The sequence below is a fragment of the Tachypleus tridentatus genome, chromosome 9 (assembly GCF_004210375.1).
Source record: "Tachypleus tridentatus isolate NWPU-2018 chromosome 9, ASM421037v1, whole genome shotgun sequence".
Lineage (NCBI taxonomy): Eukaryota > Metazoa > Arthropoda > Merostomata > Xiphosura > Limulidae > Tachypleus > Tachypleus tridentatus.
The window spans coordinates 24,966,997-24,993,815 of NC_134833.1; the positions used below are offsets into that span (position 1 = coordinate 24,966,997).

The following is a 26,819-nucleotide window of genomic DNA, read 5'->3' on the forward strand; positions in this document are numbered from 1 at the left end:
ACTAAATAATTTTTATTTAATTAAATAAATCACCTAAGAACACAGAATAACAACATATAAAAAGCAAACAATGTCATATAACTAACAATTTTTCTGGCTTTATTGACTGCATGATAAGAGCCATAAATATAGTTAAGCTGCTCAGTGTGTGTGCTGTGGGAATAAAGTTTTACAACTATGAAGTTACAAAATACACAGTTCTCTCTGCATAAAATAGTCTCATATAGTACATCATTTGATAGATTAAAACTTTGACTTTCTGTTGGTTATAAATAATATAGTATTTAATACATATGACAACTAATGGCAATTTGTGAAAGAAGATGTAACAGATGGATGTTGGAAGTAGGTCTCATCTTCCACTTTATGGCTTCATTAACAAATAAGATTGAAAGCTATAGTAATTATACCTTTTCTGAGCAATAACTACATATTTTATTAAATAATTTTCATTAAATCTTGTAGTTGGTTGTTGTAAATAAACGAGAAAAGAGAGAAGACCTAGAGAGCAAATGTCACAATTCTCATGTTAGGAGAGAGTGGTTTTCTTTTAAATAACTATTTCCTTATAAAATTAAGAACTTCAAACCCATATTAAATTTTGATTTATTAACTGTGTTTTGATGCCAAGTATATTTGTACACAGTAATAATAGTTTAATAAAATTTTGATTGTTACTCTCTAAAAGTCATGACGTGCACACTTTGACCTAATTGTAGTGAAAGAGTTAAGCATGTTCTTCACCAGATGTTTACAACATATTTATTAAGCACAGTTCATCATTTTTTATTAGATTGTTTTCAGTCTGTTTTTGTTAAACAAGCACTTTGCTAGAAGCATACCAGGAATCTGAGGTTTAATGATATGTGCTGTATTATCAGCAAAGAAAAAAGCCTGTTCTATATTTTGAAGCCATTGATGCATTTTTATTATTTAGTTTCCAGATTGCTTTATGCTTGGCATGGCCAGGTGGTAAAGGCACTCGACTCAAAATCTGAGGGTCGCGGGTTCGAATCCCCATCACACCAAACATGCTCACCCTTTCAGCCATTGGGCATTATAATGTGATGGTTAGTCCTACTATATGTTGGTAAAAGAGTAACCCAAGAGTTGATGGTGGGTTGTGATGACCAACTGTCTTCCCTCTCGTCTTACATTGCTAAATTAAGGACGGCTAGTGCATATAGCCCTTGAGTAGCTTTGTGAGAAATTTAAAAACAAACAAACAAACCAGATTGTTTCAATTAACCCCTTTTGTGATGAGTCATGGATTAAATGCCATGTCATTGCATTTTACTTGCAGTTAAAATTTTATTAAATTACAATTTCATGAATTTATATAAAGTAACTATTAAAAACATTTAAATGTCAATTTTCATGTGTTACGTGGTATGTTGAGTGCAATATTAGTTTAAATTAGATTTTTGTGATGTCAAAATACTAAATCTGTAATTTTGTATGAATTGGAAACTCAAATCACCAATATTAACAAGATGGAATGTAAAATAAGAACTTTGTATCTTTTATTTTTGCAAAGATATCTCTTATGTACTGAATCAAATACAGCGACTGCACTTACCTGTTTCTGCTTTTGGAAATGGTCCCTTACATACACTTATTGCAATATATGACATGAATAACCAATTGAAAGCTCAGAATGCCTTTCACCCTAGTGATTTTATTAGCCATTTTAATTTTGAACCAAGATTTAACAGGAAGGCTGTGTCTTTAGCTTGCTTTAAAGGTGGTGTTTTTTCTTGTTTATATATATATTGAAATACAACTTAAATACTACACTTGGTAAATTATAGTGGAATTTTATGGTATCAGTATAATTCATGAATTTGGGTTATCCAACTGTGTGTGTGTGTGTATTTATATTTATTTATTTAAAACCTTAAAAAATTAAATCATTTCATATCCTGTATGGGAGAATAAAACAGAAAATAATAAATGTATAATGTTATCAGGTTTAAGCTATTTAATCTAAATGTTTGTTTTTGTGTTATAATTTGTTGTTATTCTAGAATGAAACAAAGCAAAGTTTATATTTATTTCCTAATTTTTTATGGTGGTTACAATAAATATCTACCAAACCTGTACAGAGATTTGTCAGATAAATAACAGATAAAATAGTTTTTCTTAAGAAAGATTTGACAATTATCTGAACATTAAGATTCTGCATGTGAAATTTAAATTTTCTGATGCATAAAAATAATTTTTAAAATGAAAATTACTTTGCATGTTGGACAGGCAACGTACAAAAAGGAAATAAAAAAGGCATGAGAAACCCATTGTTTCAACGAAATTAAAAAATTTGATACTTTGCATGTGAAATCATTGTAATGCGTACTTGATAACCTGTTAAATTTCGCTGACGTGAACTTAGTAATTTAAAAGTTATTGTATGAATACTATAGCAAGCAAAAAATGGTTATGAGGTTGGCCCGAGGAGCTGAACCCATGCTGAAAAAGTTAGAGAATTAAGAAATTGAGTCTTTCTGTCATTATTATGAGCTTGATAAGAACAAAACAAAAAACTTGCTTTTTTATACAATGTTACGTATGTCAATAGAAGCTGCTATTTTATGAAACAACCTGTTTGCCAATAATCTTGTTTTCATTTTGGTGAGTACACTGGTTTCAAAATGTGTTTTTAGAGCATGCCAGTACTTTGGCAGAATGTCATTTCACAAAGCACCAGTTATGTGCTTAGCCAAAGATCATTCAAACTGAAATATCAATTAAAAAAAATACATTTATAGATGGGGAGTGTACAAAAGGTTTACATAAAATACAGGTTGGTATGGCTTGCTTAATAAGATTTGTTTGTGTTTTGTATTGCTTCATCTAATTTTTAATACTTTGATACTCTGTTATATTGGTTTTTGGTAGTGTTTTTTAAACAATTCTGTACTCTAGTCTTTTTCACATATTTGATATTTTTTCTGTTGAAAGCTGTACCTTGTGCACACACATTTAGCAGATATAAGAATTAATTATTTAGTTTAAATATCTGATATCAGTTTTCTGCATTAGCTAGACACCAATTCTACCGAGGTTGAGAGTAGAAACATTGATGAAAATTAGTTAACTCTGTGACGAGTTATTTATGTACTTATAAATATAACCAGTATATTGCAGTTGGAAATGCATAATTTACAAAACAAAAGCTATTAAGAAATTTGATCATGATTTATATCATTAGATGCAGCTTTACTCAGTATTGCTACCAATCGAACTATCAGTTTTGTTTTATTTTTTACCCTAGGTTATCAAATTTCTTTTTTTGTTTTGGGATAGTTTGAATGTTAAATGCCAGTAGCTTTATGGCCTTATTGATATATTATACATACACACAGACAATTTTTACAAATCTAAACCAAAAGTGCAGTTAATCATAATAAAAAGAACTCTGATTTTGAAATATCACAGAAATACTTTTATTAGAACAAGCTCTCTGAATGCATTTTTTTCTCAGTTGTACTATTTTGGAAGTAGAAATATAAAAAAATATTTTAGTAATGTAGTAGGAGATGATAAAATATGAAAAACATTATCTTTTTGTAATAATGACCCAGATTAATAAATTCTGAAATATTTTAACTTAAACATTCCATTCAATTGCCATTTTGTTACATGATGAGAAAAAAAAATTGTTAGATTCAGGAAGGATGATTAGATTGTTTTATAGTGTTAATAAAGTTTTATGTACTATATTGATGTTTGTATTTGTATAAATTTAAAGGAAATTTTAGATTTAAGAGTTCATTTTAGCTTATGTATTCAGCTTCAACTTTCTACAGTAGTTTGTAGATAATACATTATATGGGGTCTGTACCAGTTTGATGGTAATAGTGTGGTATGTTGCTCGAAGAACACACTTAAGGATTAAAGAGTAAAAACCGTTTTGTTCTAAACTGTAATGTCTTATAGTTATTGTAAGCAAGTCTCTCTTAATCTTCTGTTCAGTTACTTCAAGAATGTAACCTGAACGAAGAAGACTAAGATCATAATGGTTCATTACCCTCTATACTTATAACTGGAACAACTTAGAAACATGATCAATTTGTGATATGTAAGCATAGTGAGTGTTTTCTACCTTGTTATTTTAGATAACGTTATTCAAAATTTCTGTGTATATTGTATAAGTAGTTTTAAGATATAATGTCAGAAAATGGAATGACTAAGTGCATCTTTTCCTTGTTATACCTGTTTGACTCAATAACTCAACTAAGACATCCCTCAGTAACACAGTCATGCCTGCAGATTTACAATACAAAAAACTCAGTTTCAAATACCTGTGGTGTGTTAAGCACAGATAACCAGCCCATTGTTTAGCTTTGTGCTTAACTGTAAACAATCAATCAGCTACTCCTCAACTAAAATGTTATATATATTTTTTGTGTGAAAGGTTGATATAAAGTAGAACATACTGTTGGAAATAGTCAATGAACGTTTCCACTAGCAAGTTAGGTGATATCTTAAGGATTCAACACCACTTTGTTTTTTTTTACTGAGAGTGAAAATGAGTCGTGGTTAGCACCTATATCCTGGGAAAAGTTTCAGAGTTGTTGCTTGTTCCTCGAACGTGTGTATTTGCCTATGCACTTTTGAATTATTGTGCTGTTGAGTTGAAGCTTTGCACTTGAGAAAACTGCATTTTCCACAATTCAAAGTACTTACGACTAAGAGTCGAGCACTGAGGAACAACAGCTGTAAAAGAGTGTAAAGGTCTAGGAGAAATATTTTCTGGACATAAGGACTTTTGTGTTTGTGGTATCTTTCTTGCTATGGCTATGTACCTGAGAAGGAAAATTGTATGTCACAGTCTTGTGAGCCCTTGACTAGACAGAGCAATCTGAATAGGACTTGCAGACTTTCTTCAGCAACAGTAATTCAACCCCAGTTGTGGTCAATGCTATGAGGAACTGGAAGCAGTGTTGATAGATAGCATTGGTTAGCCTTAGCTGTTTCACAAGTAGATGGGTCAAAAGGCATGAAGTAGTGAAGGTGGTGGTCTGTGGGGCAGTTGTGAGCCTCACTGTGACTGGAGATATACTCATGGGTAAAAACCTGGGGTCATGAAGACTTGATTGGTGAGAAATCCCTGGTAATTTGATATTCTGTAATGTAAGGGTGAGAACTTAATGCTCATCTAATTATAATTGTTTTACATAATGAACTAGATTATATCCCAACTTTTAAGGCTTCACAGCCTGGTGTTGGCCATGGGTTCATATGAGAAAGGTTTATGTCATTCTTAGAAGTCTCTGTGAATGAGACTAATAATATAATTTCCCTTGCATTTAAAACTTAGAGACAAGGAAGGTTCAGACTACTTCCTTAAACGTTTTAGACAGGCCACAGGCTGGAAAGAACAGGTTCAGGGACAGCCTGATGCAGATTATATGTGGTTCAGCATTTCCCTCTTATCAAAGTTTTAGATGAGGAGGAACAGCATGACAGCTCTACTTATGTACAGCTTTTATGAAGTCTATCCTTGACCAATTTAGACTAAACAAATATGAGAAGGAGCAGGAGAACAAAATAAAAATGGAAGAACAAAATGAATAATGAAATTATTAGAATTTTTTATTTGTAAGTCTGGTAATAGAAAATGTCTGTCAGTCTATCAGAGCTGCATTACAAACAATGTGAAATAGTTTGAGAGTAATATAACATTTATATCTACTGTAAACTGGGGCCTGGGAAGAAAAAACTTCTCCAATTTATTATTATTTTTTTTCAATTTGAATTTATCTGTATCAACAGAAATCCTTTAAGTGCTCTATTTTATAAAAGTGAAAAAATACTTTGAAAAATGGTGCACTTTGTCAGCCATACTGATCACTGGAAATGGAAAGTGTGAAATTATTTTACTCAGTTAAAATAATTGGCTAAAGTGTTTTTTGCTGGCAGGAAAAGGCTTCATAATTGAAATATTCCATTTTTTTTAATTGCAGTTTTAATGAATGTTTACAGGTATAAATTAAGTAATTCTTATTATAATGCAATTGCTTCATTTATTTTCTACATCTAGTTTTCAGGAGGTATTGATTGGAGGCAGAAACTGGACACCCAACGGGGAGCAGTGCTAGCTAATGAGTTGAAGAACAATTCTTGTAAACTAGCAAAGTGGACTGTTCAAGCTCTCTTAGCTGGGTCTGACAACATCAAGTTTGGGTAGGTTTTTGTGTTTTTTTTAATCATTGTTGGAGCTGTGATTTAAATATTTTATAATTCTGTAGATGGTACTATTAAAAAACATCATAGAACCTTTTTAATGTAGGATTGGTATTAGGTTAATTAAATACACACTTAGGACACTTCTTTTTTTGATAAAAAGATCACACATAATTAATGTTTAGATAATACACATGCTTTTCATGAAATTCTTTACACTGTAGGATATACTGTTTCTTGTACTTCTATTGCTTTTTAAATGATTTCAAGCATAATCATAATAAAAGACTTCTTACATAACCATAGAAAACACTCAAATACTAAATAAAGAAACAAACATAAACAAACGCAAAATTAAAGAAGCCTTACTTATACAACAACGTAAACCCAAAATAAACCAATATAAAGGAACGCCTTTATACCTATATTAAATATAATAAAATAAATAATATAAAATTATATATTCAAACATCTAACACTGCCCTCTATATTTCGACACTCAGTTACACAACCCCTTCCAAACATGTGGTCAGCTTCCAGGCAGTTACCTGTTTCTTTCTTTGTGAACCTGACGATGACCGAAGAAGGTCGAAACGTTGTTCGCCCTTCTACGTAAAATATTTTCTCAACCCAAACGAGCCGTTTTTGCATATATATTTCTGTACAAGTGGGTTTTTTCGACATCACAAGGGTGGATAATGTCTGGGTTCAAGGAAGTATGATCTGAACGACAGTCTTGGAAAATTTGGTTTTGTTGGGTTTTAATAATTGCACATTGTAATAAATATATAATAGTATGAACTTCAAAAGAATAAGGGATAATTTGTGTAGCACGCTTATAAAACTAAGTAAAAGGTTACTTATGAGTGAGTAGTTTGTGTTGAATTTTGAATTTCACGCAAAGCTACACGAGGGCTATCTGAGCTAGTCGTCCCCAATTTAACAGTGTGAGACTAGAGGGAAGGCAGCTTGTCATCACCACCCACTGTCAACTCTTGGGCTACTCTTTTACCAATGAATAGTGGGATTGACTGCCATGTTATTATGTTCCCATGGCTTAAAGAGTGAGTGTGTTTGGTGTGATGGGATCCAAATACACGACATTTGGATTACGATTCAAGTACCTTAACAACCTGGCCATGTGCAAAAGTTAATTATAAATCAGTAGTAAAAGTCAAGCCTCATAAGTTATTCAACCTTATATGCTTGAAATATTAAAATTTAATTTATTCAATAATTAGGTATTCATATAATGGCAAGATAATTAGTAACACTATAACATAAATTTTTGTTCCTGGATAGTGTGTTATTTCTTAATTGCTCATGTTGTAAAAGTACAGAAAATGGCCATTAGTCCCTGTAAACTTTGCTTTTGTGATGTGTATAATGAAATTTAGAAATTAACCTATTTTCTATGTGAAAATGGGAAAATTTTCACATTTTCATTAACATAAGGTCTGAATAAAACAACATATAAATCAAGATTTACATGTATTTATACTAAAGTTATACAAAAATCAACAAAAATGTTTAGAAGTGAGTTGTTTTTTGAGATTTGGAACTGTTATGTAAATCACTTTGACGTATCAGCCCTGAAATATAGTCTCCCAGCATGTTTTTGTTATACACTCCCAGGTCACAAAATCAAAGTTTGAAGAGAAAAATAGGTCTTTTCCATTTACTTTAGGCATAAGCAATTGGGAAATACTTTCTGCCCAGTAAAAGGAAAAAAGTAAACATTTTGTTACATAGTGTAATTGTTAATTTAAAGAGGGGAATAGGGATATTAAAAGAAGTATAGAAATGAGTATTAAAATGCAAAGATTATGTTTTCAAGCCTACGACGAGAGACTTGAAGTAAAAAAACTGGGTTTGGAAATGTGTTTATATAAATATATATAATTTATGCATCTTGATTCAACTTGTTTTTGTACTTTTATTTTGATAATTCCTATTCCCTTTTTTAAATTAAGTTTTTTACTTTTCTTGTTTCTTAAGTTTTATGTCCATTTATGAAGAATAAATTTTCAAAGTACATGAAATACATATGCAGTTTGTTGAATTACGTGTTTCTTGATAGTTTACTGGTGTATTGCCTTATTTTCCTCCCACCATTATTTACTGATCCAGGTGGTTCTGTGCTCCATGTTTCATGTTTAACAAGTTTCAAGTGCAGAGGAATCTTCTTACAACAGTGTTGTATATATTGTGTATTTATGGTCACATGAAGCCAACTGTGATTGCAAAATAATCAACTTTTGAAAAGGTCATGGACATTTGTAGCATTCCACGTAGTATAATATAATTTAGGTTTTGGTGTGAAATATGAAGCCAATTGTGAAACCTAAAATACACACCATTTCAATAAAGTGCTAAAATCAGTAGAATAAATCATCAGTCACAAGAGTGAGGAAATCTGTTATGATAATTGTCTACTGTTAAAAATCTTGTTATGATAGGTGTAACAAAATCTTCATTGAGATGAAGTACAACAGTGAATCTGAAAAACAATGAAGAACAAAGAATTTAGAAATGATAAATATTTAATGCAGAAGCTTCCAATTAATAAAATATAAGTTGCACAAATTATTTTTCAATTAATGTGAAACACTGGATTTTTTCAGTGGTGTAAAGTGAAGGACTTGGAGAAATTCTGCAGGATGAAAAATAAGGGTGCTTGAATTAAACATAAAACTACTCTATGACATTATAGATATTAGTACATGCAGTTTTAATAGTATAAAAACTGTAACAAACATAAAATGGTTATGAGACAAGTTCCTGGAACTGAGTTGTAGTGAGAGGGTTTACCAAAGACTAATTGAGGTAACTGATTTGATACACATCAGAAAATCTAGTTACATTACAACATAAAAACTGTTGAAAGTACAAGTCCTTGCAGTGTAACATTCAATTTGTCTTTTGTATACAAGAATCAGGTTCAGATATTGTTGGAATTTGAGATTTTCACCTTTGCAGGTTGTATGTATAGATAATTCTTCTACATTTAGTAGATAAAACTGCTCATCTCAAAAGCTGCATAAAGTAAGATATAAATATTTTGTTAGTTGCAATAATGAACGTCATAAAGGTTTTGTCCATGAGTTTTGGTTGCATCAGAATGGACATGATATTTGTGTATTTTATTTTATTAATTTAACATACAATTGTAGATCAGAAAATACATAAATATTTGTGTCTTGTCATTATATTGGAATTTCTCTTTATAAATCCATCAACAGTTGTTGTGAAAATAAATGTAAACTTGAAATTATTTCGTTTGTTAGTTTGAAAATAAACACGTTTACAACTTATGGTTTTAGAAATTTTAATAGCATGGGTTTTATGTATGTGATTAATAACTCAAATTAAGATAAAAAAATTAGGTAAAAGTTTTGTTTGTAATGCTCAATGAAGAAAATATTAGTTGTTCATCCTTACTATTAAAATTGTGAAACTACAAGATATTAAACAAATTGCAAGTTTTATCAGTTTGACTGTATTTTTCTAAAACTATTATTCATTTTGATTATTGTATTTTCCTCTGTAAAATCATTACCTGTTATGTAGCTGTTAACAAATGCTTGTACACAAGAAAAATTTAATTACGTTGTAGATCTATTTTTTTGAAAATAAAAATGTGTATTTCATACATTTTTCAGATATGTCTCACGTATTCATGTTCGAGATTCATCCAAACATGCTATTCTTGGTACACAACAATTTAAACCCAAGGAATTTGCTGACCAGATTAACCTGAACATGGACAATGCATGGGGCATTTTACGTTGTATCATTGATAACTGTATGAAGCTGAAGGAAGGAAAGTATCTCATAATGAAAGATCCAAACAAGGTAGCTTAAAGTTTTAGTATGGTATAAAAATCCAAGTGAGAAATGTGCAAGTAGAAATTTTGTAAAGATGACTTCAGAATACATAAAGTGTTGTTGTGGTTCTTAAATTGACATTGTTTATTTACTTTTTGAAAACAGGTTTCTTCAAACTAATCTTTTCTCCCCAAGATTTCAATAATTCTTTAGTAGGTTTGATAAACTAATAATCAAATTAATATATTTTGTGTTCAGTACAATGCTAGTTTTTAAGTTGTTTTAGTAACAAGTCACTCGTGTACTTGCAGCCTGTTATTAGATTGTATGACATTCCTGACAACACTTTTGAAACAGAGGAGGAAGAGGAAGATGACGATGATGAAGAGGATGATGATGAGGATGAAAGGGAAGAAGAAAATGGTAGGCAATAATTTCAAATATAAATATAGTAATATTAAAAGAAATAATAGTAATATTAACCATGAAATGTATGGAGGAATTAAAAGCCTTAATATACATTTGGAATTGGTTTTAAGATTGAGTTTGCAGAGAAAGTAAATCAAACTTGAGGTAATTTAGAATCTTCGAAAGAGCAGCTATGTAGTATGATGACTTCTGACTTCATTGGAGTTCTCTTTATAATAAATTGATCACAGGTTGCAATGAAAGTATTGTATATAGTCACTTAGGATTTCAGGAATGTTAAGGGATTTTTGTTTTGTTGCTTTTGAAACAAAACGTTTGTCTGTGTGTTTGTGTATTTATGCCATGTTTGTTATTTAATTTCTTAAACAAGTTTTTGGTTACATACTTCCTCTACTTGAGACTTATTTCCTCAGTCAGTTGCTTATTATGAGTCTTTAAATATAATGATTTATTAACCACTTTTTATGGCAAGGGTTTATTATAAATCTAATTTCTTTATGATTACTGAAATGCTAAGAACTGGTTTTGTATATACTCTTTGTTAGACATTCAATTTCAACTTTGGTTCATTGCATCTTGCATTTTATTCAGGTTAGCATGTTTAAAATTGTAGCAAAACATTGATGGTTATCTAGGAAAATATTTTGTTTGAAAAAGATATGAACAAGTCTTACATATTTCAACTGAAAAACTAAAAGTTCTTGTTTCATAAATATTGGGAAATATTTGGCTTGATAGACAGTACTACTCATATATTGCACACCATCTTTAAACTTAGATGATTTATACTGTAGAATATTTTGCCACAGTTTACTTTTAAAAAAAGCAGAAATATTAACACCAGATTCAGTTCAAAACATATTTTCAAAATGTGATTGAGAAAGTTTATAACCCACAGAAAGATCATTGGTATTTAAGATTTTCATTGGAAATTGGCAAGTGAGAATCATAATTTTTAAGTTTTACTCTGTTTATAGTTTCAGCTTTTTTTCACATGAAAAATAATATAGTACACAGTACATATATGACTACTATCATTTTTGTTCTACAGATATTTAGTACATATTCAATTATTAAAGAGTACGGTGTAATGCTTGACATTTTTTTATTGATAAAAGGTGTTGAAACCATATTTAAAGTAGGAATGAGCATACTTCTGGGAGACATGTACACCTGAATTTTGTCACTTTCATTTTGTTGAAATATGCTTGATAGAGAACAAACTGCAATTCCTCTTGTTAAGCAAAACTACATGCAATAAGATTTTAGGTTCTGTCTTTCACAGGGCATTCTACAACATTTATAACAACTCTCTTGAATTCATGCTGGGGTCCAAAGTTGTCTGAGTGTATTTTAACTTCGTGTGTGGTGTAGTAAGTTTGTTTTCTGTAAATTTGAAATAATGCAAGCAGTGTTCAGTTGTTCAGAGTAGCATAATATTTCAAAACATTCATGATTTCTTTCTTTTTTTTAATTATAACTAGTGGACAATGTAAAAGCTGTTTAAAACCGCTATAGGGTGATATTTTGACTCCACCAAAGATTGACTTTTTTCCTTCTTACTTCTTGATATGCAAAGGAGTCCATAAGTTGAGGTGCATTCTGGTACTTGTGTGTGTGTGTTAAAAAGAATAATGCAATTATATGATAGCTTATTTTTTCTTTGTGATTTCTGTTGTACTTATTACCTTCACCTCAATGCACAGCTGGTTTCACAATGTCTTGCCTTTGCTACTACGGAGTGCTCACTATCTGAGTAAATGGATTTACCAAAGTATCAGTGACATATTTTGTCCTCCCTTCCCAAGGTTTCTTTACAAATGAAATAACCAAATTTCATGTTCATATATGTTTTCTAAAAAAAACATTATTTCAGGTACATTTGAAGTAACTAGTCATTGAACATATGGGCCACTCTTAATTTTGGGACAAGAATTACATCAAAGTTTCATCAAAAAGTGCATATTGTTTGAAAGTAAAGCTACGAGATAAGATAATCACAGCTAAATAATTTTTGCAGAATTTAAATAATGTTTTTGATTTTATAAAGTATATTTAATACTACTTGTTGTCCACATAAGGTATTCAACCTTTGATAATATAAAGCTATTGATGTTAATACTAATTTATGTATTTTTTTTATAGATGAAGTCCAGGGTTAAGCTGAGAAAGTTTTGTCCTGCAGACATGGAAGTTTTACCTTCGTAGAACAAGAAAGTAGTTCATATCTACTTGTTGTCATTGCCTTTGATAAACAACCTGAAATGTGTTTTCTGTGGTTATGGTAATTAAGTAAAACCATTTTCAAAATAAATTTGTGTTTGAGTTGATTAAATATCAGTGAGAAAACACACGCGTGCATGCGCACACACACACACACACACACACAGTGCCTGTCATCTATTTTAAAATTGAGAAATTTTTGTTCTATGGATTGGTTTGATAAAAATTGCTTATAGGATAAGATAATCAATTTTTTTAATTACCATCATTCATACTCTGTTGAAAGCACCAGTTTCTGTCTTGGAGTGAATCAGGCTGCTTTGTATCTGGTTGATAACACTGGGGAACACTCATTTTGTTGCATTTAAAAAAAGACCTTTCTATAGTCAATTTGAGTGTGTTGATTTCAAATCTGAAGTCGGTTTTTGTCTGCAAGCTACAGATTTTATGCAATTTGACATTTTTTATTTATTTTTTAATTTTTCGTTATTATATGAAATTATAGGAATAGCTTATCAATTTGTTTGTGTATTTTATTCAGGTAGGAATTTGCGTTTGTAACTTTTGCGTTTGTACACTTCATCTGGACAATCTCGTTTAATGCTCCAGCAGTAGTCAGCCATCATACTTTTGTCCCAGCCCTTGGTAGTGTTCTTCCATGACCTTTAGGTCTTGGTGGAATCGTTCTCCTTGTTAAGTCACTCACAGCCCCAGGTTGTCAGGGAACTTATCAAGGTGGCTGTTCAAAAAATGAAGCTTGATGCTCATGTTGCACCGAGATCACGAAAAGTGAGGAGTATTCTGTTCACAAGTTCACTGTAGTTCTCCGCCTTATTGTTTCCAAGGAAGTTCTGAACGACTGCCACAAAGGATAACCATGCTGCCTTTTCTAAAGCGGTTATCTTAGCAACAAACTGATCATCACGAATTAGGGTTCGAATCTGTGGGCCATCAAACACGCCTGCTTTGATCTTCTCAAATGATAACCCTGGTAAAGCTGTGATGATGTGTTGGAAATATTCACCTTCGGTTTCCAGTGCCTTGACAAATTGCTTCATCAAACCTAATTTGATGTGAAGAGGAGGAAAGATGATCTTATCTCTGCTTACAATTGGGTCTTGTATGATATTTGGCATGCCTGCTTCAAGGGTGTCACAAATAGGCCAGTCCTTCTGGACCCAATGTCTGTCTCGTGCTCGACTGTCCCACATACAGAGGAAACATGGAAACTTGGTGAAACCTTTCTGTTGTCCAAGAAGAAAGTTGACCATCTTTAAGTCTACACAAATGATCCAATTGTGCTCATTATATTTTAATAAGTCCATGACCATTCTCTTATCATCATAGTCTTCCATAAATGCACTGAGTGACCGACAGGTCCATAAACATTCCCATTATGTAAAAGAACACACTTTAGACTGCGTTTTGAACTGTCTAAAAAGAGTCTCCATTCAGCAGGTCTATAATAAGGTACACCCAGTTCTATGAGAAGCCCTTGGATGTCATGGCAGTAAACAAACTGTCTGTCTTCTGAAAAGAAGGTCACTAAAAGCTGGTCACGCTTTCTGAAATATGATACTTTAACAGAGTGATCAACAAGATTTCTGCCTTGTAATCTTGATGCCAAAAGCTCTGCTGCTTTCTTTGAAAGACCTAAATCCCGCACTAAATCATTCAGTTCAGCCTGGGGAAGAGGCTTGGGGACGGGAAAGGTTCAGTGTCTGAAGAACAGTTCTCGATTGTGTACACTTTTCTGACAATTCACTGTCACAACTGTCTTGTTCGCTTGTATCATGTCCAATGTCTTTATCGTCCAATGAAGGCAAGCCTTTGAAAACTGGAACAGGAACTTCTTCAGAGTGCGGAGCAGGCGAATAGCTGAGGGAATGTTTGGATCGTAATCTTTTGTCGGTTTTTCTTCCCAACACCGTTGTGTTTACCATGCAGAAATAACAGTCAGTTACATGGTTGGTGGGTTCGCGCTAAATCATTGGAACACCAAAATGCAGACCATTGCGTTTTCCTTTGATCCAGTCTCGAAGCATTTCCTCACAATTGTGGCACACAACATGAGGAGCCCATTGCTTGTCTTGATCACCAAGATGAACTTCAAAATATGCCTTGTAGGCACGCTTGACGAACGAGGATATGTTACGTCTCTGACGATTGAGTGTGTAGCATCCACATGTGTAGCAGAAGGCATCAGGCTTGTTTCTGCAATGATATCTATTTTTGGAAGCCATGTTTGATCTGAAACAAAAATAGAATGATCAAAATATTAGAAGCTATCTATATATATGGACATGAAAATGCTTATACATGGTTTACGCAAGTTCACGTTTGTACAATTTCATTAACCTCAAATTGCATACAAACTAGAGCTTGTAGAGAAAAACTAATTTCAGATTTGAAATCAGCGCCTAAAACTCCTTCAGAATCAGTTAAAATATCCAATGCAACTCAAAGTTACTGAAAAAGTGTTCCCCAGTGTAATACTTGCTATTTTTGGTGGCTGATTTTCTCTATGAATGGGAAAAGCTGCATTTAAATGACCATTTTCTGAGTTGCAAATGATAGTGTGGATGAGTTAAGTCCTATGAATGTGATGTAGAGGACTATTTGTGCAGGTTTCTGTTGTTGCACATACTGAGAATGCACAGGCAGTTATGGCTGAGTAATATTCTTCTCTACTGAAGGCTGTTTGTTCCTACTGGGGTTCATCTAGCAATGAAATGATGAATCTAAAGTGTGTGTGTGTATTGGCTCTGAATTCTTGTTTAAAAAAAGTGGCCTCTCCAGGATCTATTGGCTGGTCTTGTTGAGCTAGGATCAACTGAGTACTAGTGTTAGGCTTTCTCAACAGGTGTTGTAGATATTCTGTCTGATGCTGATGTATGAGTATAGTGCTCATGAAGCCTTGGTATTTATATAGTTTACTTGTTTGGCATTGTAGTGCATCCCCTTGTAGAACTTCATGATGGGTGGAATGAGGGTGCACCGAGTATTGCTTTTTATATTATGGACCCCCCAAATTCTAATAAAAATAGCTCATTGGTAAGTAATCACACATAGAAAATTCTGAACAACAGTCTCTACTCCATTCTGTATCTGTACCTCACTTTATCATACTCCATTCCTTGTCAGACGAAAGTCTAAAATTCACAAGAGAATAGAAGAACTTACTGGCTTGATGCAGATAGCCTAGTTGCTTTGTGCCATAAAACATGAAACCAACCAACTTACTGGCTCTCCAAAGTCAGTCAAGAAGCAACGTTCTGAGGACATCTTGATGTAAACATCTACCCCAACACACAGTGAACTCCTCTTGAACTCAAACACTGAGGTTACTACCCATCTCACTTTAAATTCCTCATGAAGTGATATTGTTGATAAGGGTTTGAAGAACATCCCAAAGTTAGAGAACCTCGTAGGTTTCTCCTACCATTTCCTTTTTTACTTTTTCCATTGTGTGTTACTTTTATCATATACATATTGGTAGGTCTCGCAAAGAGCTACTCAGTACCTCTCACTCTTTCACAGGTTTTGATATAAGTGATCCAAAAATCTAAACGCTGTGGGCTCAAGTGAAGTATCTTAGTAGCATGTGTCTATAGTCGAGCTCTTTTGGTAAGACATTTTTATCACGCGATCAGAGGAACTAATTGTTTAAGAGCTAGCGACAGAAACCTCATGCAGGTAACGAACGAAAAGCAGTAAGTATGTTGTAAATTAAACACTCTTCCCAAACATATTATAGATCAGAAGCTTAAGGAAGAGGGAAGGGACGATACCCAATCTACCATTTTATGCGAACACTAACAAAAGTAGCCGCTCCAAGCAGGTGTAGCGAGCGGCGTTTCCTTACACTTTTAACCAAACCCACCATTCAAAGTTTATTTGAAAGACAAAAATAAAAATCTCCACGGGTTGTTCTCTGACTTTCGTAATGCATGTAGGGTGCGGGATCCACACAACAGAAACAAGGTGACACCGACGATTGCACACCTTATTTAGAAGCAAATATATGTGTGTGTGTGTGTGTAACTACTATAGAGAATTAAATTTTCCAACAATAACAAGAGTGTTTGATATTGCGATATCGAACGGAAAGGCAAGTAGAAAAACAAAAAAACGTTACAAAACAGTAAAAGCAAATTTGAAAGTTTTGCAGTGAAAGCAAACCTCGAAGCAAACGTCTTGAGCACAAGTAGCAAATTTGTTCGCGGCACGCTTCTGACTCACAAAGGGTAGTAACCGAGTGTGACAGGTGCTGCGGTAGTAACTGTTGCAGTTTGAAACACACACCTTGTTCCTTTACTCATTCTGTTTCAATAACGTCAGTGAATGATCCCCAGTTTTTTCAATGTACTTCGATCAATATCCATACACTTCTTTAGCGAGAGAGAAAACAGCGACTTCTGAGACGCTATTACTAGAGGGTAACAAGCGTTTAATACTATTTTGTTGAAAGGAAGGAGGTGAGCAGGTTAATTAATGTGTATAGCCAAATGACCAATAAAACAAGGTGAAAATTAAATTTAATAAATAATTATACTCCTAAGCTCATGTAAAAAACTAAATTCAGAAAACACATCTTTAAGTGATGGAAAATAGGCCTGTAACGAGAGGAAACCACCATATTTTGTGTAAGTGAAAGAAATATAAAGAAGGAAAAATCCTAACATGTGACTAAAAGACGTTTCAGACGGATCTCAGAGACCTAATTGATCAATTAAGTGTTCCACGTCGATGACACACACGCCTGTATGGGACAGTTTCTAACTTTGAAATAATTGTTTTAAAGTAATATTTGTGGTGTTGGCATATTTATACATAATCGATGTAACGCTCGTGTTATTCATAATGGCTGTGATTTTGAAGGTCGTGTACGTTGGCTTGATGGGTTTTGGCGTACCTTTATACGTATTGTTTGTATATATGCCCTGATGGGTGAGACTGATCGAAATTTTTGTTTCCATAATCTGGATCAGTATTTAATATCTAGTCGCCCCCTTATTGGTTGCGGTGATTTTAATTGTATTTCTGACCCACTTTTAGACAAATGTGAATGGAATTTTTTAAGCAGTATGGTCTCATATGAAGATTTAAAGAATATTATGTGTACCTATTCATTGTGTGATATTTGATAGAGGTTACATCCCAATTTAAAGGAATTTACTTGGACGAATAGATCTATTTCAACTCGTATTCACCGCTTTTTAGTTTCAATTCAACTTTTTCAAGGCTCAGTATTTTGTCGTATTCTTTCTTGTACATTTTCTGATCATGGTTTTGTGGAACTTTGCCTTTATAATATTTCAACGATTTCTTTTGGACCTGGTTATTTTATGTTAAATACGTCTAAATAAATCATGTTGCATGATTCCTTTACCAATGCTCTTCTTAATCTCTGGTCTGTATTTGCTTCAGCTCATCCTGATTTTCGTTGGTGGTGTAACTTCAAAACAGCTGTCAAGCTCTGGCAATTCGTATTTCAAAAGCAATTTGTCGAGAACGTCTATCTCATATTAAAGAGCTACAACACAAAATATAAACTGCTAATTTGAATCCTCTCTTAACTAGCGATGAGAAACGTATTAAACGTGTTTTACGTAGTGCTTTAAACGATCTATTACAGGCTCGTTTGGGAGGTGCCATTATTTGTTCTAAGGCAAATTTATTGTCGGATTGAGAAACGGTCACAAATTATTTCATTTGTCGGGAATGTCGCAATGGTGGGCGAAAATGCTTAACTTCTCTGACAACAGACAGCGGAAAAATAACTGGTACGTCGAATATTTGACCTGTTGTAGAATCTTACTTTACTCATTTATTTGCTCGTTACAATTGTGATTCTTCCTTGGTTTCCTATTTTTTTAAATAACTTGCCTCAACTTTCTTTCACACACAATGATAGATTGGCTGCAACTATAACGTATGACGAATGCCACATTGCTTTAAAATCGATGGAAGGTGGGAAATCGCAGGTTTGTATGGCTTACCTAAATAATTTTATATTCGTTATTTTCACTTATTTGGTGCTAAATGTATTCAGCTAATAAATGATGACTTCAGTGATGGTTTTTCACCTAATTTTGCTCGAGGTGTTATTTCGCATATTCCCCAAACAAATCGTGATTGCAGTTTAATTCAAAATTGGCGCTTATTACTCTTTTGAATGTTGACTATAAAATCTTAACCAAAGTTTTAACACTTCGTTGCGACCCGTCTTGGCTGACGTCATTAGTCTTGATCAAGCTTGTGCCGTTTCCGGTCGTCGTTTTTGTGATCTACTACATCTCATTCGCGATGTTATTATGTTCGAGAACGAAACGCTGACTGCGCTGTTGTGTCTGTTGTCAGGAATATGAATTTGACCGCATATCACACGATTATCTGTTCCGTGTTCTGTCGGCTTTTCGGTTTCTCCCTGTGTTTGTTGATTACATTCGTAGATTATATCTATCTGCTGAAAGGTGTGTTGGTTAACGGTTTTTTCAGGGATTTATTTCCCATTCATAGATCGTTCCATCAAGGTTGTAGTCTATCCGTGGTCTTGTATGTTTTGTGTTTGGAACCACTTTTGCGTAAGATGACACTTTATTTTGGACGTTGTGGTCTTCCTGTTACTGTTGAGTTTGTTGAGTATGTTGCATTTGCTGATAATGTATCGTTTATTTGTCGATCTCGAGACAGTGTACATCATATGTTTTCGTTACTTGATTTATTTTGTTTTTTTTTCAGGGGCAAAAGTTAAGCGTGAAAAAGCACTTGGTTTGTTGTTGGGGCCGTGGGTGTCGAGCATCGTTGACTTGTATCCTATTCAGTGGTCTTGAGATAATATCCAGATGTTTGGAGTTCTGTTTGGTGGAATCTCTGGTCGTGCTAACTGGGAGCGTCTCCTTTCTTCTTTTCACACAAATCTAAATGATTCATTTTATTGTCACTTTTCATTGCGAGAGAGAGCGTTATATTTTAATGTATTTCATTGTTTTAAACTGTGGTTTAATGGGGTATATTTCCGATTGAACGATCACATTTGGCTGTATTACTTAGTAATCTTTCGAAGTTTTTCTGGAAGAGTAAGAACTCGTTTATTCGTCGGGATATTTTATATTTATTTGTCACTAATGGTGGATCGAGAGTGTGTGATATGAAACTGAAATTACAGGCTTTTATTTTATTTCATGTTGTGGATCTTCTTAGTCCCAGGCATGCTCAATGGAAATATTTTGCGCGATTTTGGTTTGGTTTTCATTTACATCACTTACGATCTGAATTTCTCTCTAATGCTTCACCACGTTCATCTTTTCATTTACTGCATTTTTACAATTCACTTTTCATTTACTGCATTTTTACAATTCACTGTTGAGGCTTTACAGGGAATGCTGTTCTCAGTTTTGTGAATTTGACTGGTCGTAAGCAACGGTTAAAGTCATTTTTAACAAACTTTTAACGGTATCTGAGACACCTATAATATTTATGTTGTATCCAGGTTTGAGGTTAACTTGGCAATGGAAGTATGTGACACATATTTCGTATCATCCTCGAGTTTTTTTTTTATCTTAATTGGAAATTATGACACCAAGTCCTGCCTACTCAGTCGTTTTTGTTTCGGCATCATATTGAATCTCCGTCGCGTCATTCCTGTTTCTTACATGAAGATGTTGAACATTTGTTTAATACGTGTCGTGTAATTTGTCCTGTGTGGAAAAGATGTGTTACTTTCCTCAGCTGTTGTTCTGATGGTTTAGTTGTTTTTTTTTTTCCATGTATATTATCTGTTGGATAATTCTAGTAAACTCCATGTATAACTGTAATTGTCAACAAGATTGTCATTGTAATTTTGTTATAATTTTCTATAATGCATGTAGTTTGTTTCTTTGTTTTTTAATAATAAATAAAGAGCAACGTCGGGCCCGGTTAGTATTTGAGAAAATGACCATCTGTGAATATCAGGTGATGACGACTTTTTTTTCACGTTCAAATTGGTACGTCTCGCAAAGAGCTGATCGATACTTCTCACTTTTTCACAAGTTCTGATAGAAGAGATAAAAAAAATCCTTCTCGAAAGAACGTGGTGGGCTCAAGTGAAGTGCTTTAATATGATGTGTCGATAATGGTAAACTCTTGGGAAGACATTTTTGTCGTGGGAACTAATCTACTTTTCCATCAGCTATAGAGGAAAAATCCATGCAAGTAACGAACGAAAGTCATCAAGTCAGTTAATTAAACACGCTTCCGAAACGTATTCTTGACCAGAGGCTTTAGCGAACAAAACGGAATTCAAACCATCATTTCCTGCGATCGTCAAGAAAAGTACCAGCTCCAAGCACGGATTCCAGCAGGGGGATAACTACTAGCCCGTTCCCTGGCCCCACCAGAAACCGTCAGTCGACTGGAAGATACATCCACCCAAGGGGTAGCTGTAGTCTCCATTGAAAGGGAAACCTCCGAATCAGCGCGTTGACGAACAGACAGTCTTTCAGCGTCTTCAGGTACTGCACGAGAAGCAACAACAGTGGCCACGTCAGCGTCGTCACAAGAAGAAGGCCGAGGAACAACAAGCTTGGGACAACGTTGTCGAACATGTCCTTGCACATGACAATGTCGGCAAATAAACTGGGGACAATCGCGATATAAATGATCCGCCCCCAAACATAAATTACACACTTTTGACTGGCGATAATGCTTCACCTTTAACATAACCGCCTTGCCCAAAGTATCAAAAACTTTCACAACGTACGGCAAAGAGATACACTTTTCACTAAAGACACACGAACATGGCGTATACCTAAATATATGCCCTGGTCTCTCTTCCACACTATAGGGCTCCTTACTTCACAAGCAAAATCCTTAAGTTTATTTAGAAGAACATCATCGGCTATATATTCTGGTACTTCCATAAAAGAAACAGTAATAGTGCGTTTAGTTACACCATTAGCCAAACAATGTACACCATTTACAACAAGACCAGCATCGACAGCTAGGTCCACGTAGGCAGGGAGAACAAAAGTTACCTCACACCCTCCCGGGCGAGGAACAACAGCAGTAACCGAAGCAGCACCAAACGTATTCATAACAGCATGGATCACGTCCACATGGTTTGAATTGGAAGTTTCCACAAACACCGTGCGATGCATTAATTCCATACTTGCGTTGCTTAGCTTCGGTGATCGGACGAGAGCCGGCGCTTTCAACGTGGTATGAACGATGACAGTTTAATTTTCTTTCTTATTTGGTGTTTTAAGTGTTACTCTAAAAGAAAATCGTTGTCGCAGCCCAAAATTTCCTAGTTGTGAAATATAAGAGATGCTTTAGGAATTCACTTTTACTGGAGGACGCTGGAAAGTGGAGCCTGATAACTCTGGTTTGCGTTACACATCCCCGGAACTACACGAGTGTCATTTCGGGGGTATGGAAACTGTCGCTCACAGGCGTGTGTGTCATTCACATGGAACACTTAAATTGATCAATTTAGCCTCTGAGAACTTTTCTCAAACGTCTTTTAGTCACATGTTGGTGTTTATGTCTTCTTTATATTTCTTTCGGACCTACTTTCGGAAAATCTGGTATTTTACTCTCGTTACACAGGCCCACATCCCATCACTTACAGATGTGTGTGCAGAATTTAGATTTTAACACGAGCTTGCATCGGGATTAGAATTATTTAATATTCACCTTCTTTTATTCGTCATTTGGCTATACACATTAATTTACCTGTGTTTATTAACGTGTATTTTGGTTTCCATCGGGAGAAGTCGTGTGTGCTCGCCTCCTTCTCCCCCTACAACAAAATAGTATTAAACGCTGGTTACCGTCTAGTGGGAGTGCCTCAGAAGTCGCTCTTTTGTCTCTCGCTAAAGAAGTGTATGGATATTAATGAAAGTACGTTGCAAAAACTGGGAATAATTCTCTGACGTTATAGAAACAGAATGAATAAAGGAACAGCACCTGTCACACTCGGCTACTACCGTTCGCGAGTCGGAAGCGTGCCACGTACCGAGTTCCTACTTATCTGAAGACGTTTCCTTCGCGTTTTGCTTGCACTGCTATGTTGACAATTTTGCTTTTACTGTTTTGTAACTCTTTTTTTTTTCTTGTTGTTTCTACTCACCTATTTTGTTTTATACTCCAATAGCAAAGACTCTTGTCGTTATTGGAAAGTTAATTTTCAAATGTACATACATATAAAATAGATATTTGATTTATAAATAAGGTGTTCAATCGTCGGTGTCTCCGAGTGAAGTCTCTCTCTGCTGGGTTATATTTCTAGACAAAGTAATTTTACAAAACGTAGCGAACGAACGTTATGTAAGGAAACTCGAAATATTTGTCGCATCGCCTTTTCTGTGTAGCAGACAGATCCCTCGACAATTGCTTTTCCCAGGCAAAACGTGCACGAGCGAGACAATTTTGTGAAATAGGGAAACGTTTTAAATTCCATCTGTATAAGACTGCCTTAGATTGATGTGGGCTGGATCTACTCGTTAACGAAGTTTCTGTTTTGTAGACTTCGCACCCTTTGTGCATTCCGAAGATCGACCCGCGAAGATAGTTTATTTCTTTTCTCTCAATATACGTCTGATTGGAGGAGTTTGGTTTAAAGTGAAATGGAACGCGGCTCACGCCACCTGCTTAGAGAGCTGCTACTTTTCTTGAACGATCGCAGGAAATGAATGTTTGAACTTCGTTTTCGAAGCGTGTTTTATCAACTGACTTGTTGATGGAAAAGTTGATTAGTTCCTATAACAAAATGTTTTCCCAACAGTTTACCATTATAAACACTTAGTATTAAGGCACTTCAATTGAGCCAACCAATTTCTTTCTCTCTTTCGGGAAGGATTTTTTATCTCTTAAATCAGAAATTGTGAAAAAAGTGAGAGGTATCGATCAGCTCTTTGCGAGACCTACAAATTTCAACGTGAAAAAAAAAAAAAAAAAAAAGTCATCATCACCCGGTATTCCCAGGTGGTCACCCTCCCAAGTACTAACCGGGCCCGCCGTTGCTTAGCTTCGGTGATCGGACGAGAACCGGCGCTTTCAACGTGGTATGAACGATGACAGTTTAATTTTCTTTCTTATTTGGTGTTTTAAGTGTTACTCTAAAAGAAAATCGTTGTCGCAGCCCAAAATTTCCTAGTTGTGAAATATAAGAGATGCTTTAGGAATTCACTTTTACTGGAGGACGCTGGAAAGTGGAGCCTGATAACTCTGGTTTGCGTTACACATCCCCGGAACTACACGAGTGTCATTTCGGGGGGTATGGAAACTGTCGCTCACAGGCGTGTGTGTCATTCACATGGAACACTTAAATTGATCAATTTAGCCTCTGAGAACTTTTCTCAAACGTCTTTTAGTCACATGTTGGTGTTTATGTCTTCTTTATATTTCTTTCGGACCTACTTTCGGAAAATCTGGTATTTTACTCTCGTTACACAGGCCCACATCCCATCACTTACAGATGTGTGTGCAGAATTTAGATTTTAACACGAGCTTGCATCGGGATTAGAATTATTTAATATTCACCTTCTTTTATTCGTCATTTGGCTATACACATTAATTTACCTGTGTTTATTAACGTGTATTTTGGTTTCCATCGGGAGAAGTCGTGTGTGCTCGCCTCCTTCTCCCCCTACAACAAAATAGTATTAAACGCTGGTTACCGTCTAGTGGGAGTGCCTCAGAAGTCGCTCTTTTGTCTCTCGCTAAAGAAGTGTATGGATATTAATGAAAGTACGTTGCAAAAAACTGGGAATAATTCTCTGACGTTATAGAAACAGAATGAATAAAGGAACAGCACCTGTCACACTCGGCTACTACCGTTCGCGAGTCGGAAGCGTGCCACGTACCGAGTTCCTACTTATCTGAAGACGTTTCCTTCGCGTTTTGCTTGCACTGCTATGTTGACAATTTTGCTTTTACTGTTTTGTAACTCTTTTTTTTTTCTTGTTGTTTCTACTCACCTATTTTGTTTTATACTCCAATAGCAAAGACTCTTGTCGTTATTGGAAAGTTAATTTTCAAATGTACATACATATAAAATAGATATTTGATTTATAAATAAGGTGTTCAATCGTCGGTGTCTCCGAGTGAAGTCTCTCTCTGCTGGGTTATATTTCTAGACAAAGTAATTTTACAAAACGTAGCGAACGAACGTTATGTAAGGAAACTCGAAATATTTGTCGCATCGCCTTTTCTGTGTAGCAGACAGATCCCTCGACAATTGCTTTTCCCAGGCAAAACGTGCACGAGCGAGACAATTTTGTGAAATAGGGAAACGTTTTAAATTCCATCTGTATAAGACTGCCTTAGATTGATGTGGGCTGGATCTACTCGTTAACGAAGTTTCTGTTTTGTAGACTTCGCACCCTTTGTGCATTCCGAAGATCGACCCGCGAAGATAGTTTATTTCTTTTCTCTCAATATACGTCTGATTGGAGGAGTTTGGTTTAAAGTGAAATGGAACGCGGCTCACGCCACCTGCTTAGAGAGCTGCTACTTTTCTTGAACGATCGCAGGAAATGAATGTTTGAACTTCGTTTTCGAAGCGTGTTTTATCAACTGACTTGTTGATGGAAAAGTTGATTAGTTCCTATAACAAAAATGTTTTCCCAACAGTTTACCATTATAAACACTTAGTATTAAGGCACTTCAATTGAGCCAACCAATTTCTTTCTCTCTTTCGGGAAGGATTTTTTATCTCTTAAATCAGAAATTGTGAAAAAAGTGAGAGGTATCGATCAGCTCTTTGCGAGACCTACAAATTTCAACGTGAAAAAAAAAAAAAAAAAAAAAGTCATCATCACCCGGTATTCCCAGGTGGTCACCCTCCCAAGTACTAACCGGGCCCGCCGTTGCTTAGCTTCGGTGATCGGACGAGAACCGGCGCTTTCAACGTGGTATGAACGATGACAGTTTAATTTTCTTTCTTATTTGGTGTTTTAAGTGTTACTCTAAAAGAAAATCGTTGTCGCAGCCCAAAATTTCCTAGTTGTGAAATATAAGAGATGCTTTAGGAATTCACTTTTACTGGAGGACGCTGGAAAGTGGAGCCTGATAACTCTGGTTTGCGTTACACATCCCCGGAACTACACGAGTGTCATTTCGGGGGTATGGAAACTGTCGCTCACAGGCGTGTGTGTCATTCACATGGAACACTTAAATTGATCAATTTAGCCTCTGAGAACTTTTCTCAAACGTCTTTTAGTCACATGTTGGTGTTTATGTCTTCTTTATATTTCTTTCGGACCTACTTTCGGAAAATCTGGTATTTTACTCTCGTTACACAGGCCCACATCCCATCACTTACAGATGTGTGTGCAGAATTTAGATTTTAACACGAGCTTGCATCGGGATTAGAATTATTTAATATTCACCTTCTTTTATTCGTCATTTGGCTATACACATTAATTTACCTGTGTTTATTAACGTGTATTTTGGTTTCCATCGGGAGAAGTCGTGTGTGCTCGCCTCCTTCTCCCCCTACAACAAAATAGTATTAAACGCTGGTTACCGTCTAGTGGGAGTGCCTCAGAAGTCGCTCTTTTGTCTCTCGCTAAAGAAGTGTATGGATATTAATGAAAGTACGTTGCAAAACTGGGAATAATTCTCTGACGTTATAGAAACAGAATGAATAAAGGAACAGCACCTGTCACACTCGGCTACTACCGTTCGCGAGTCGGAAGCGTGCCACGTACCGAGTTCCTACTTATCTGAAGACGTTTCCTTCGCGTTTTGCTTGCACTGCTATGTTGACAATTTTGCTTTTACTGTTTTGTAACTCTTTTTTTCTTGTTGTTTCTACTCACCTATTTTGTTTTATACTCCAATAGCAAAGACTCTTGTCGTTATTGGAAAGTTAATTTTCAAATGTACATACATATAAAATAGATATTTGATTTATAAATAAGGTGTTCAATCGTCGGTGTCTCCGAGTGAAGTCTCTCTCTGCTGGGTTATATTTCTAGACAAAGTAATTTTACAAAACGTAGCGAACGAACGTTATGTAAGGAAACTCGAAATATTTGTCGCATCGCCTTTTCTGTGTAGCAGACAGATCCCTCGACAATTGCTTTTCCCAGGCAAAACGTGCACGAGCGAGACAATTTTGTGAAATAGGGAAACGTTTTAAATTCCATCTGTATAAGACT

The 26,819-nt window shown here is 34.8% G+C and overlaps 1 protein-coding gene and 2 non-coding genes across 3 annotated transcripts in view; 1 reads left to right on the forward strand and 2 right to left on the reverse strand.

The window, feature by feature from the left end:
* eIF3d1 (eukaryotic translation initiation factor 3 subunit d1) overlaps positions 1–12,757 on the forward strand; it is a 50,687-nt gene extending 37,930 nt beyond the window's left edge. The window contains exons 12-15 of the mRNA XM_076453285.1: positions 6,044–6,186; positions 9,849–10,041; positions 10,326–10,437; positions 12,589–12,757. Coding sequence (XP_076309400.1) covers positions 6,044–6,186; positions 9,849–10,041; positions 10,326–10,437; positions 12,589–12,605 — 465 coding nt within the window. The 3' untranslated portion in view covers positions 12,606–12,757. The remainder of the gene's footprint in view (positions 1–6,043; positions 6,187–9,848; positions 10,042–10,325; positions 10,438–12,588) is intronic.
* Positions 12,758–23,612: 10,855 nt separating this feature from the next.
* On the reverse strand, positions 23,613–23,731 carry LOC143227584 (5S ribosomal RNA). The gene has a single exon (XR_013015015.1). It is a non-coding gene; the product is annotated as a 5S ribosomal RNA (ribosomal RNA).
* A 1,732-nt stretch (positions 23,732–25,463) lies between these two features.
* Positions 25,464–25,582, reverse strand: LOC143227602 (5S ribosomal RNA). Its single transcript, XR_013015032.1, has one exon. It is a non-coding gene; the product is annotated as a 5S ribosomal RNA (ribosomal RNA).
* Between the last annotated feature and the right edge of the window lie 1,237 nt (positions 25,583–26,819).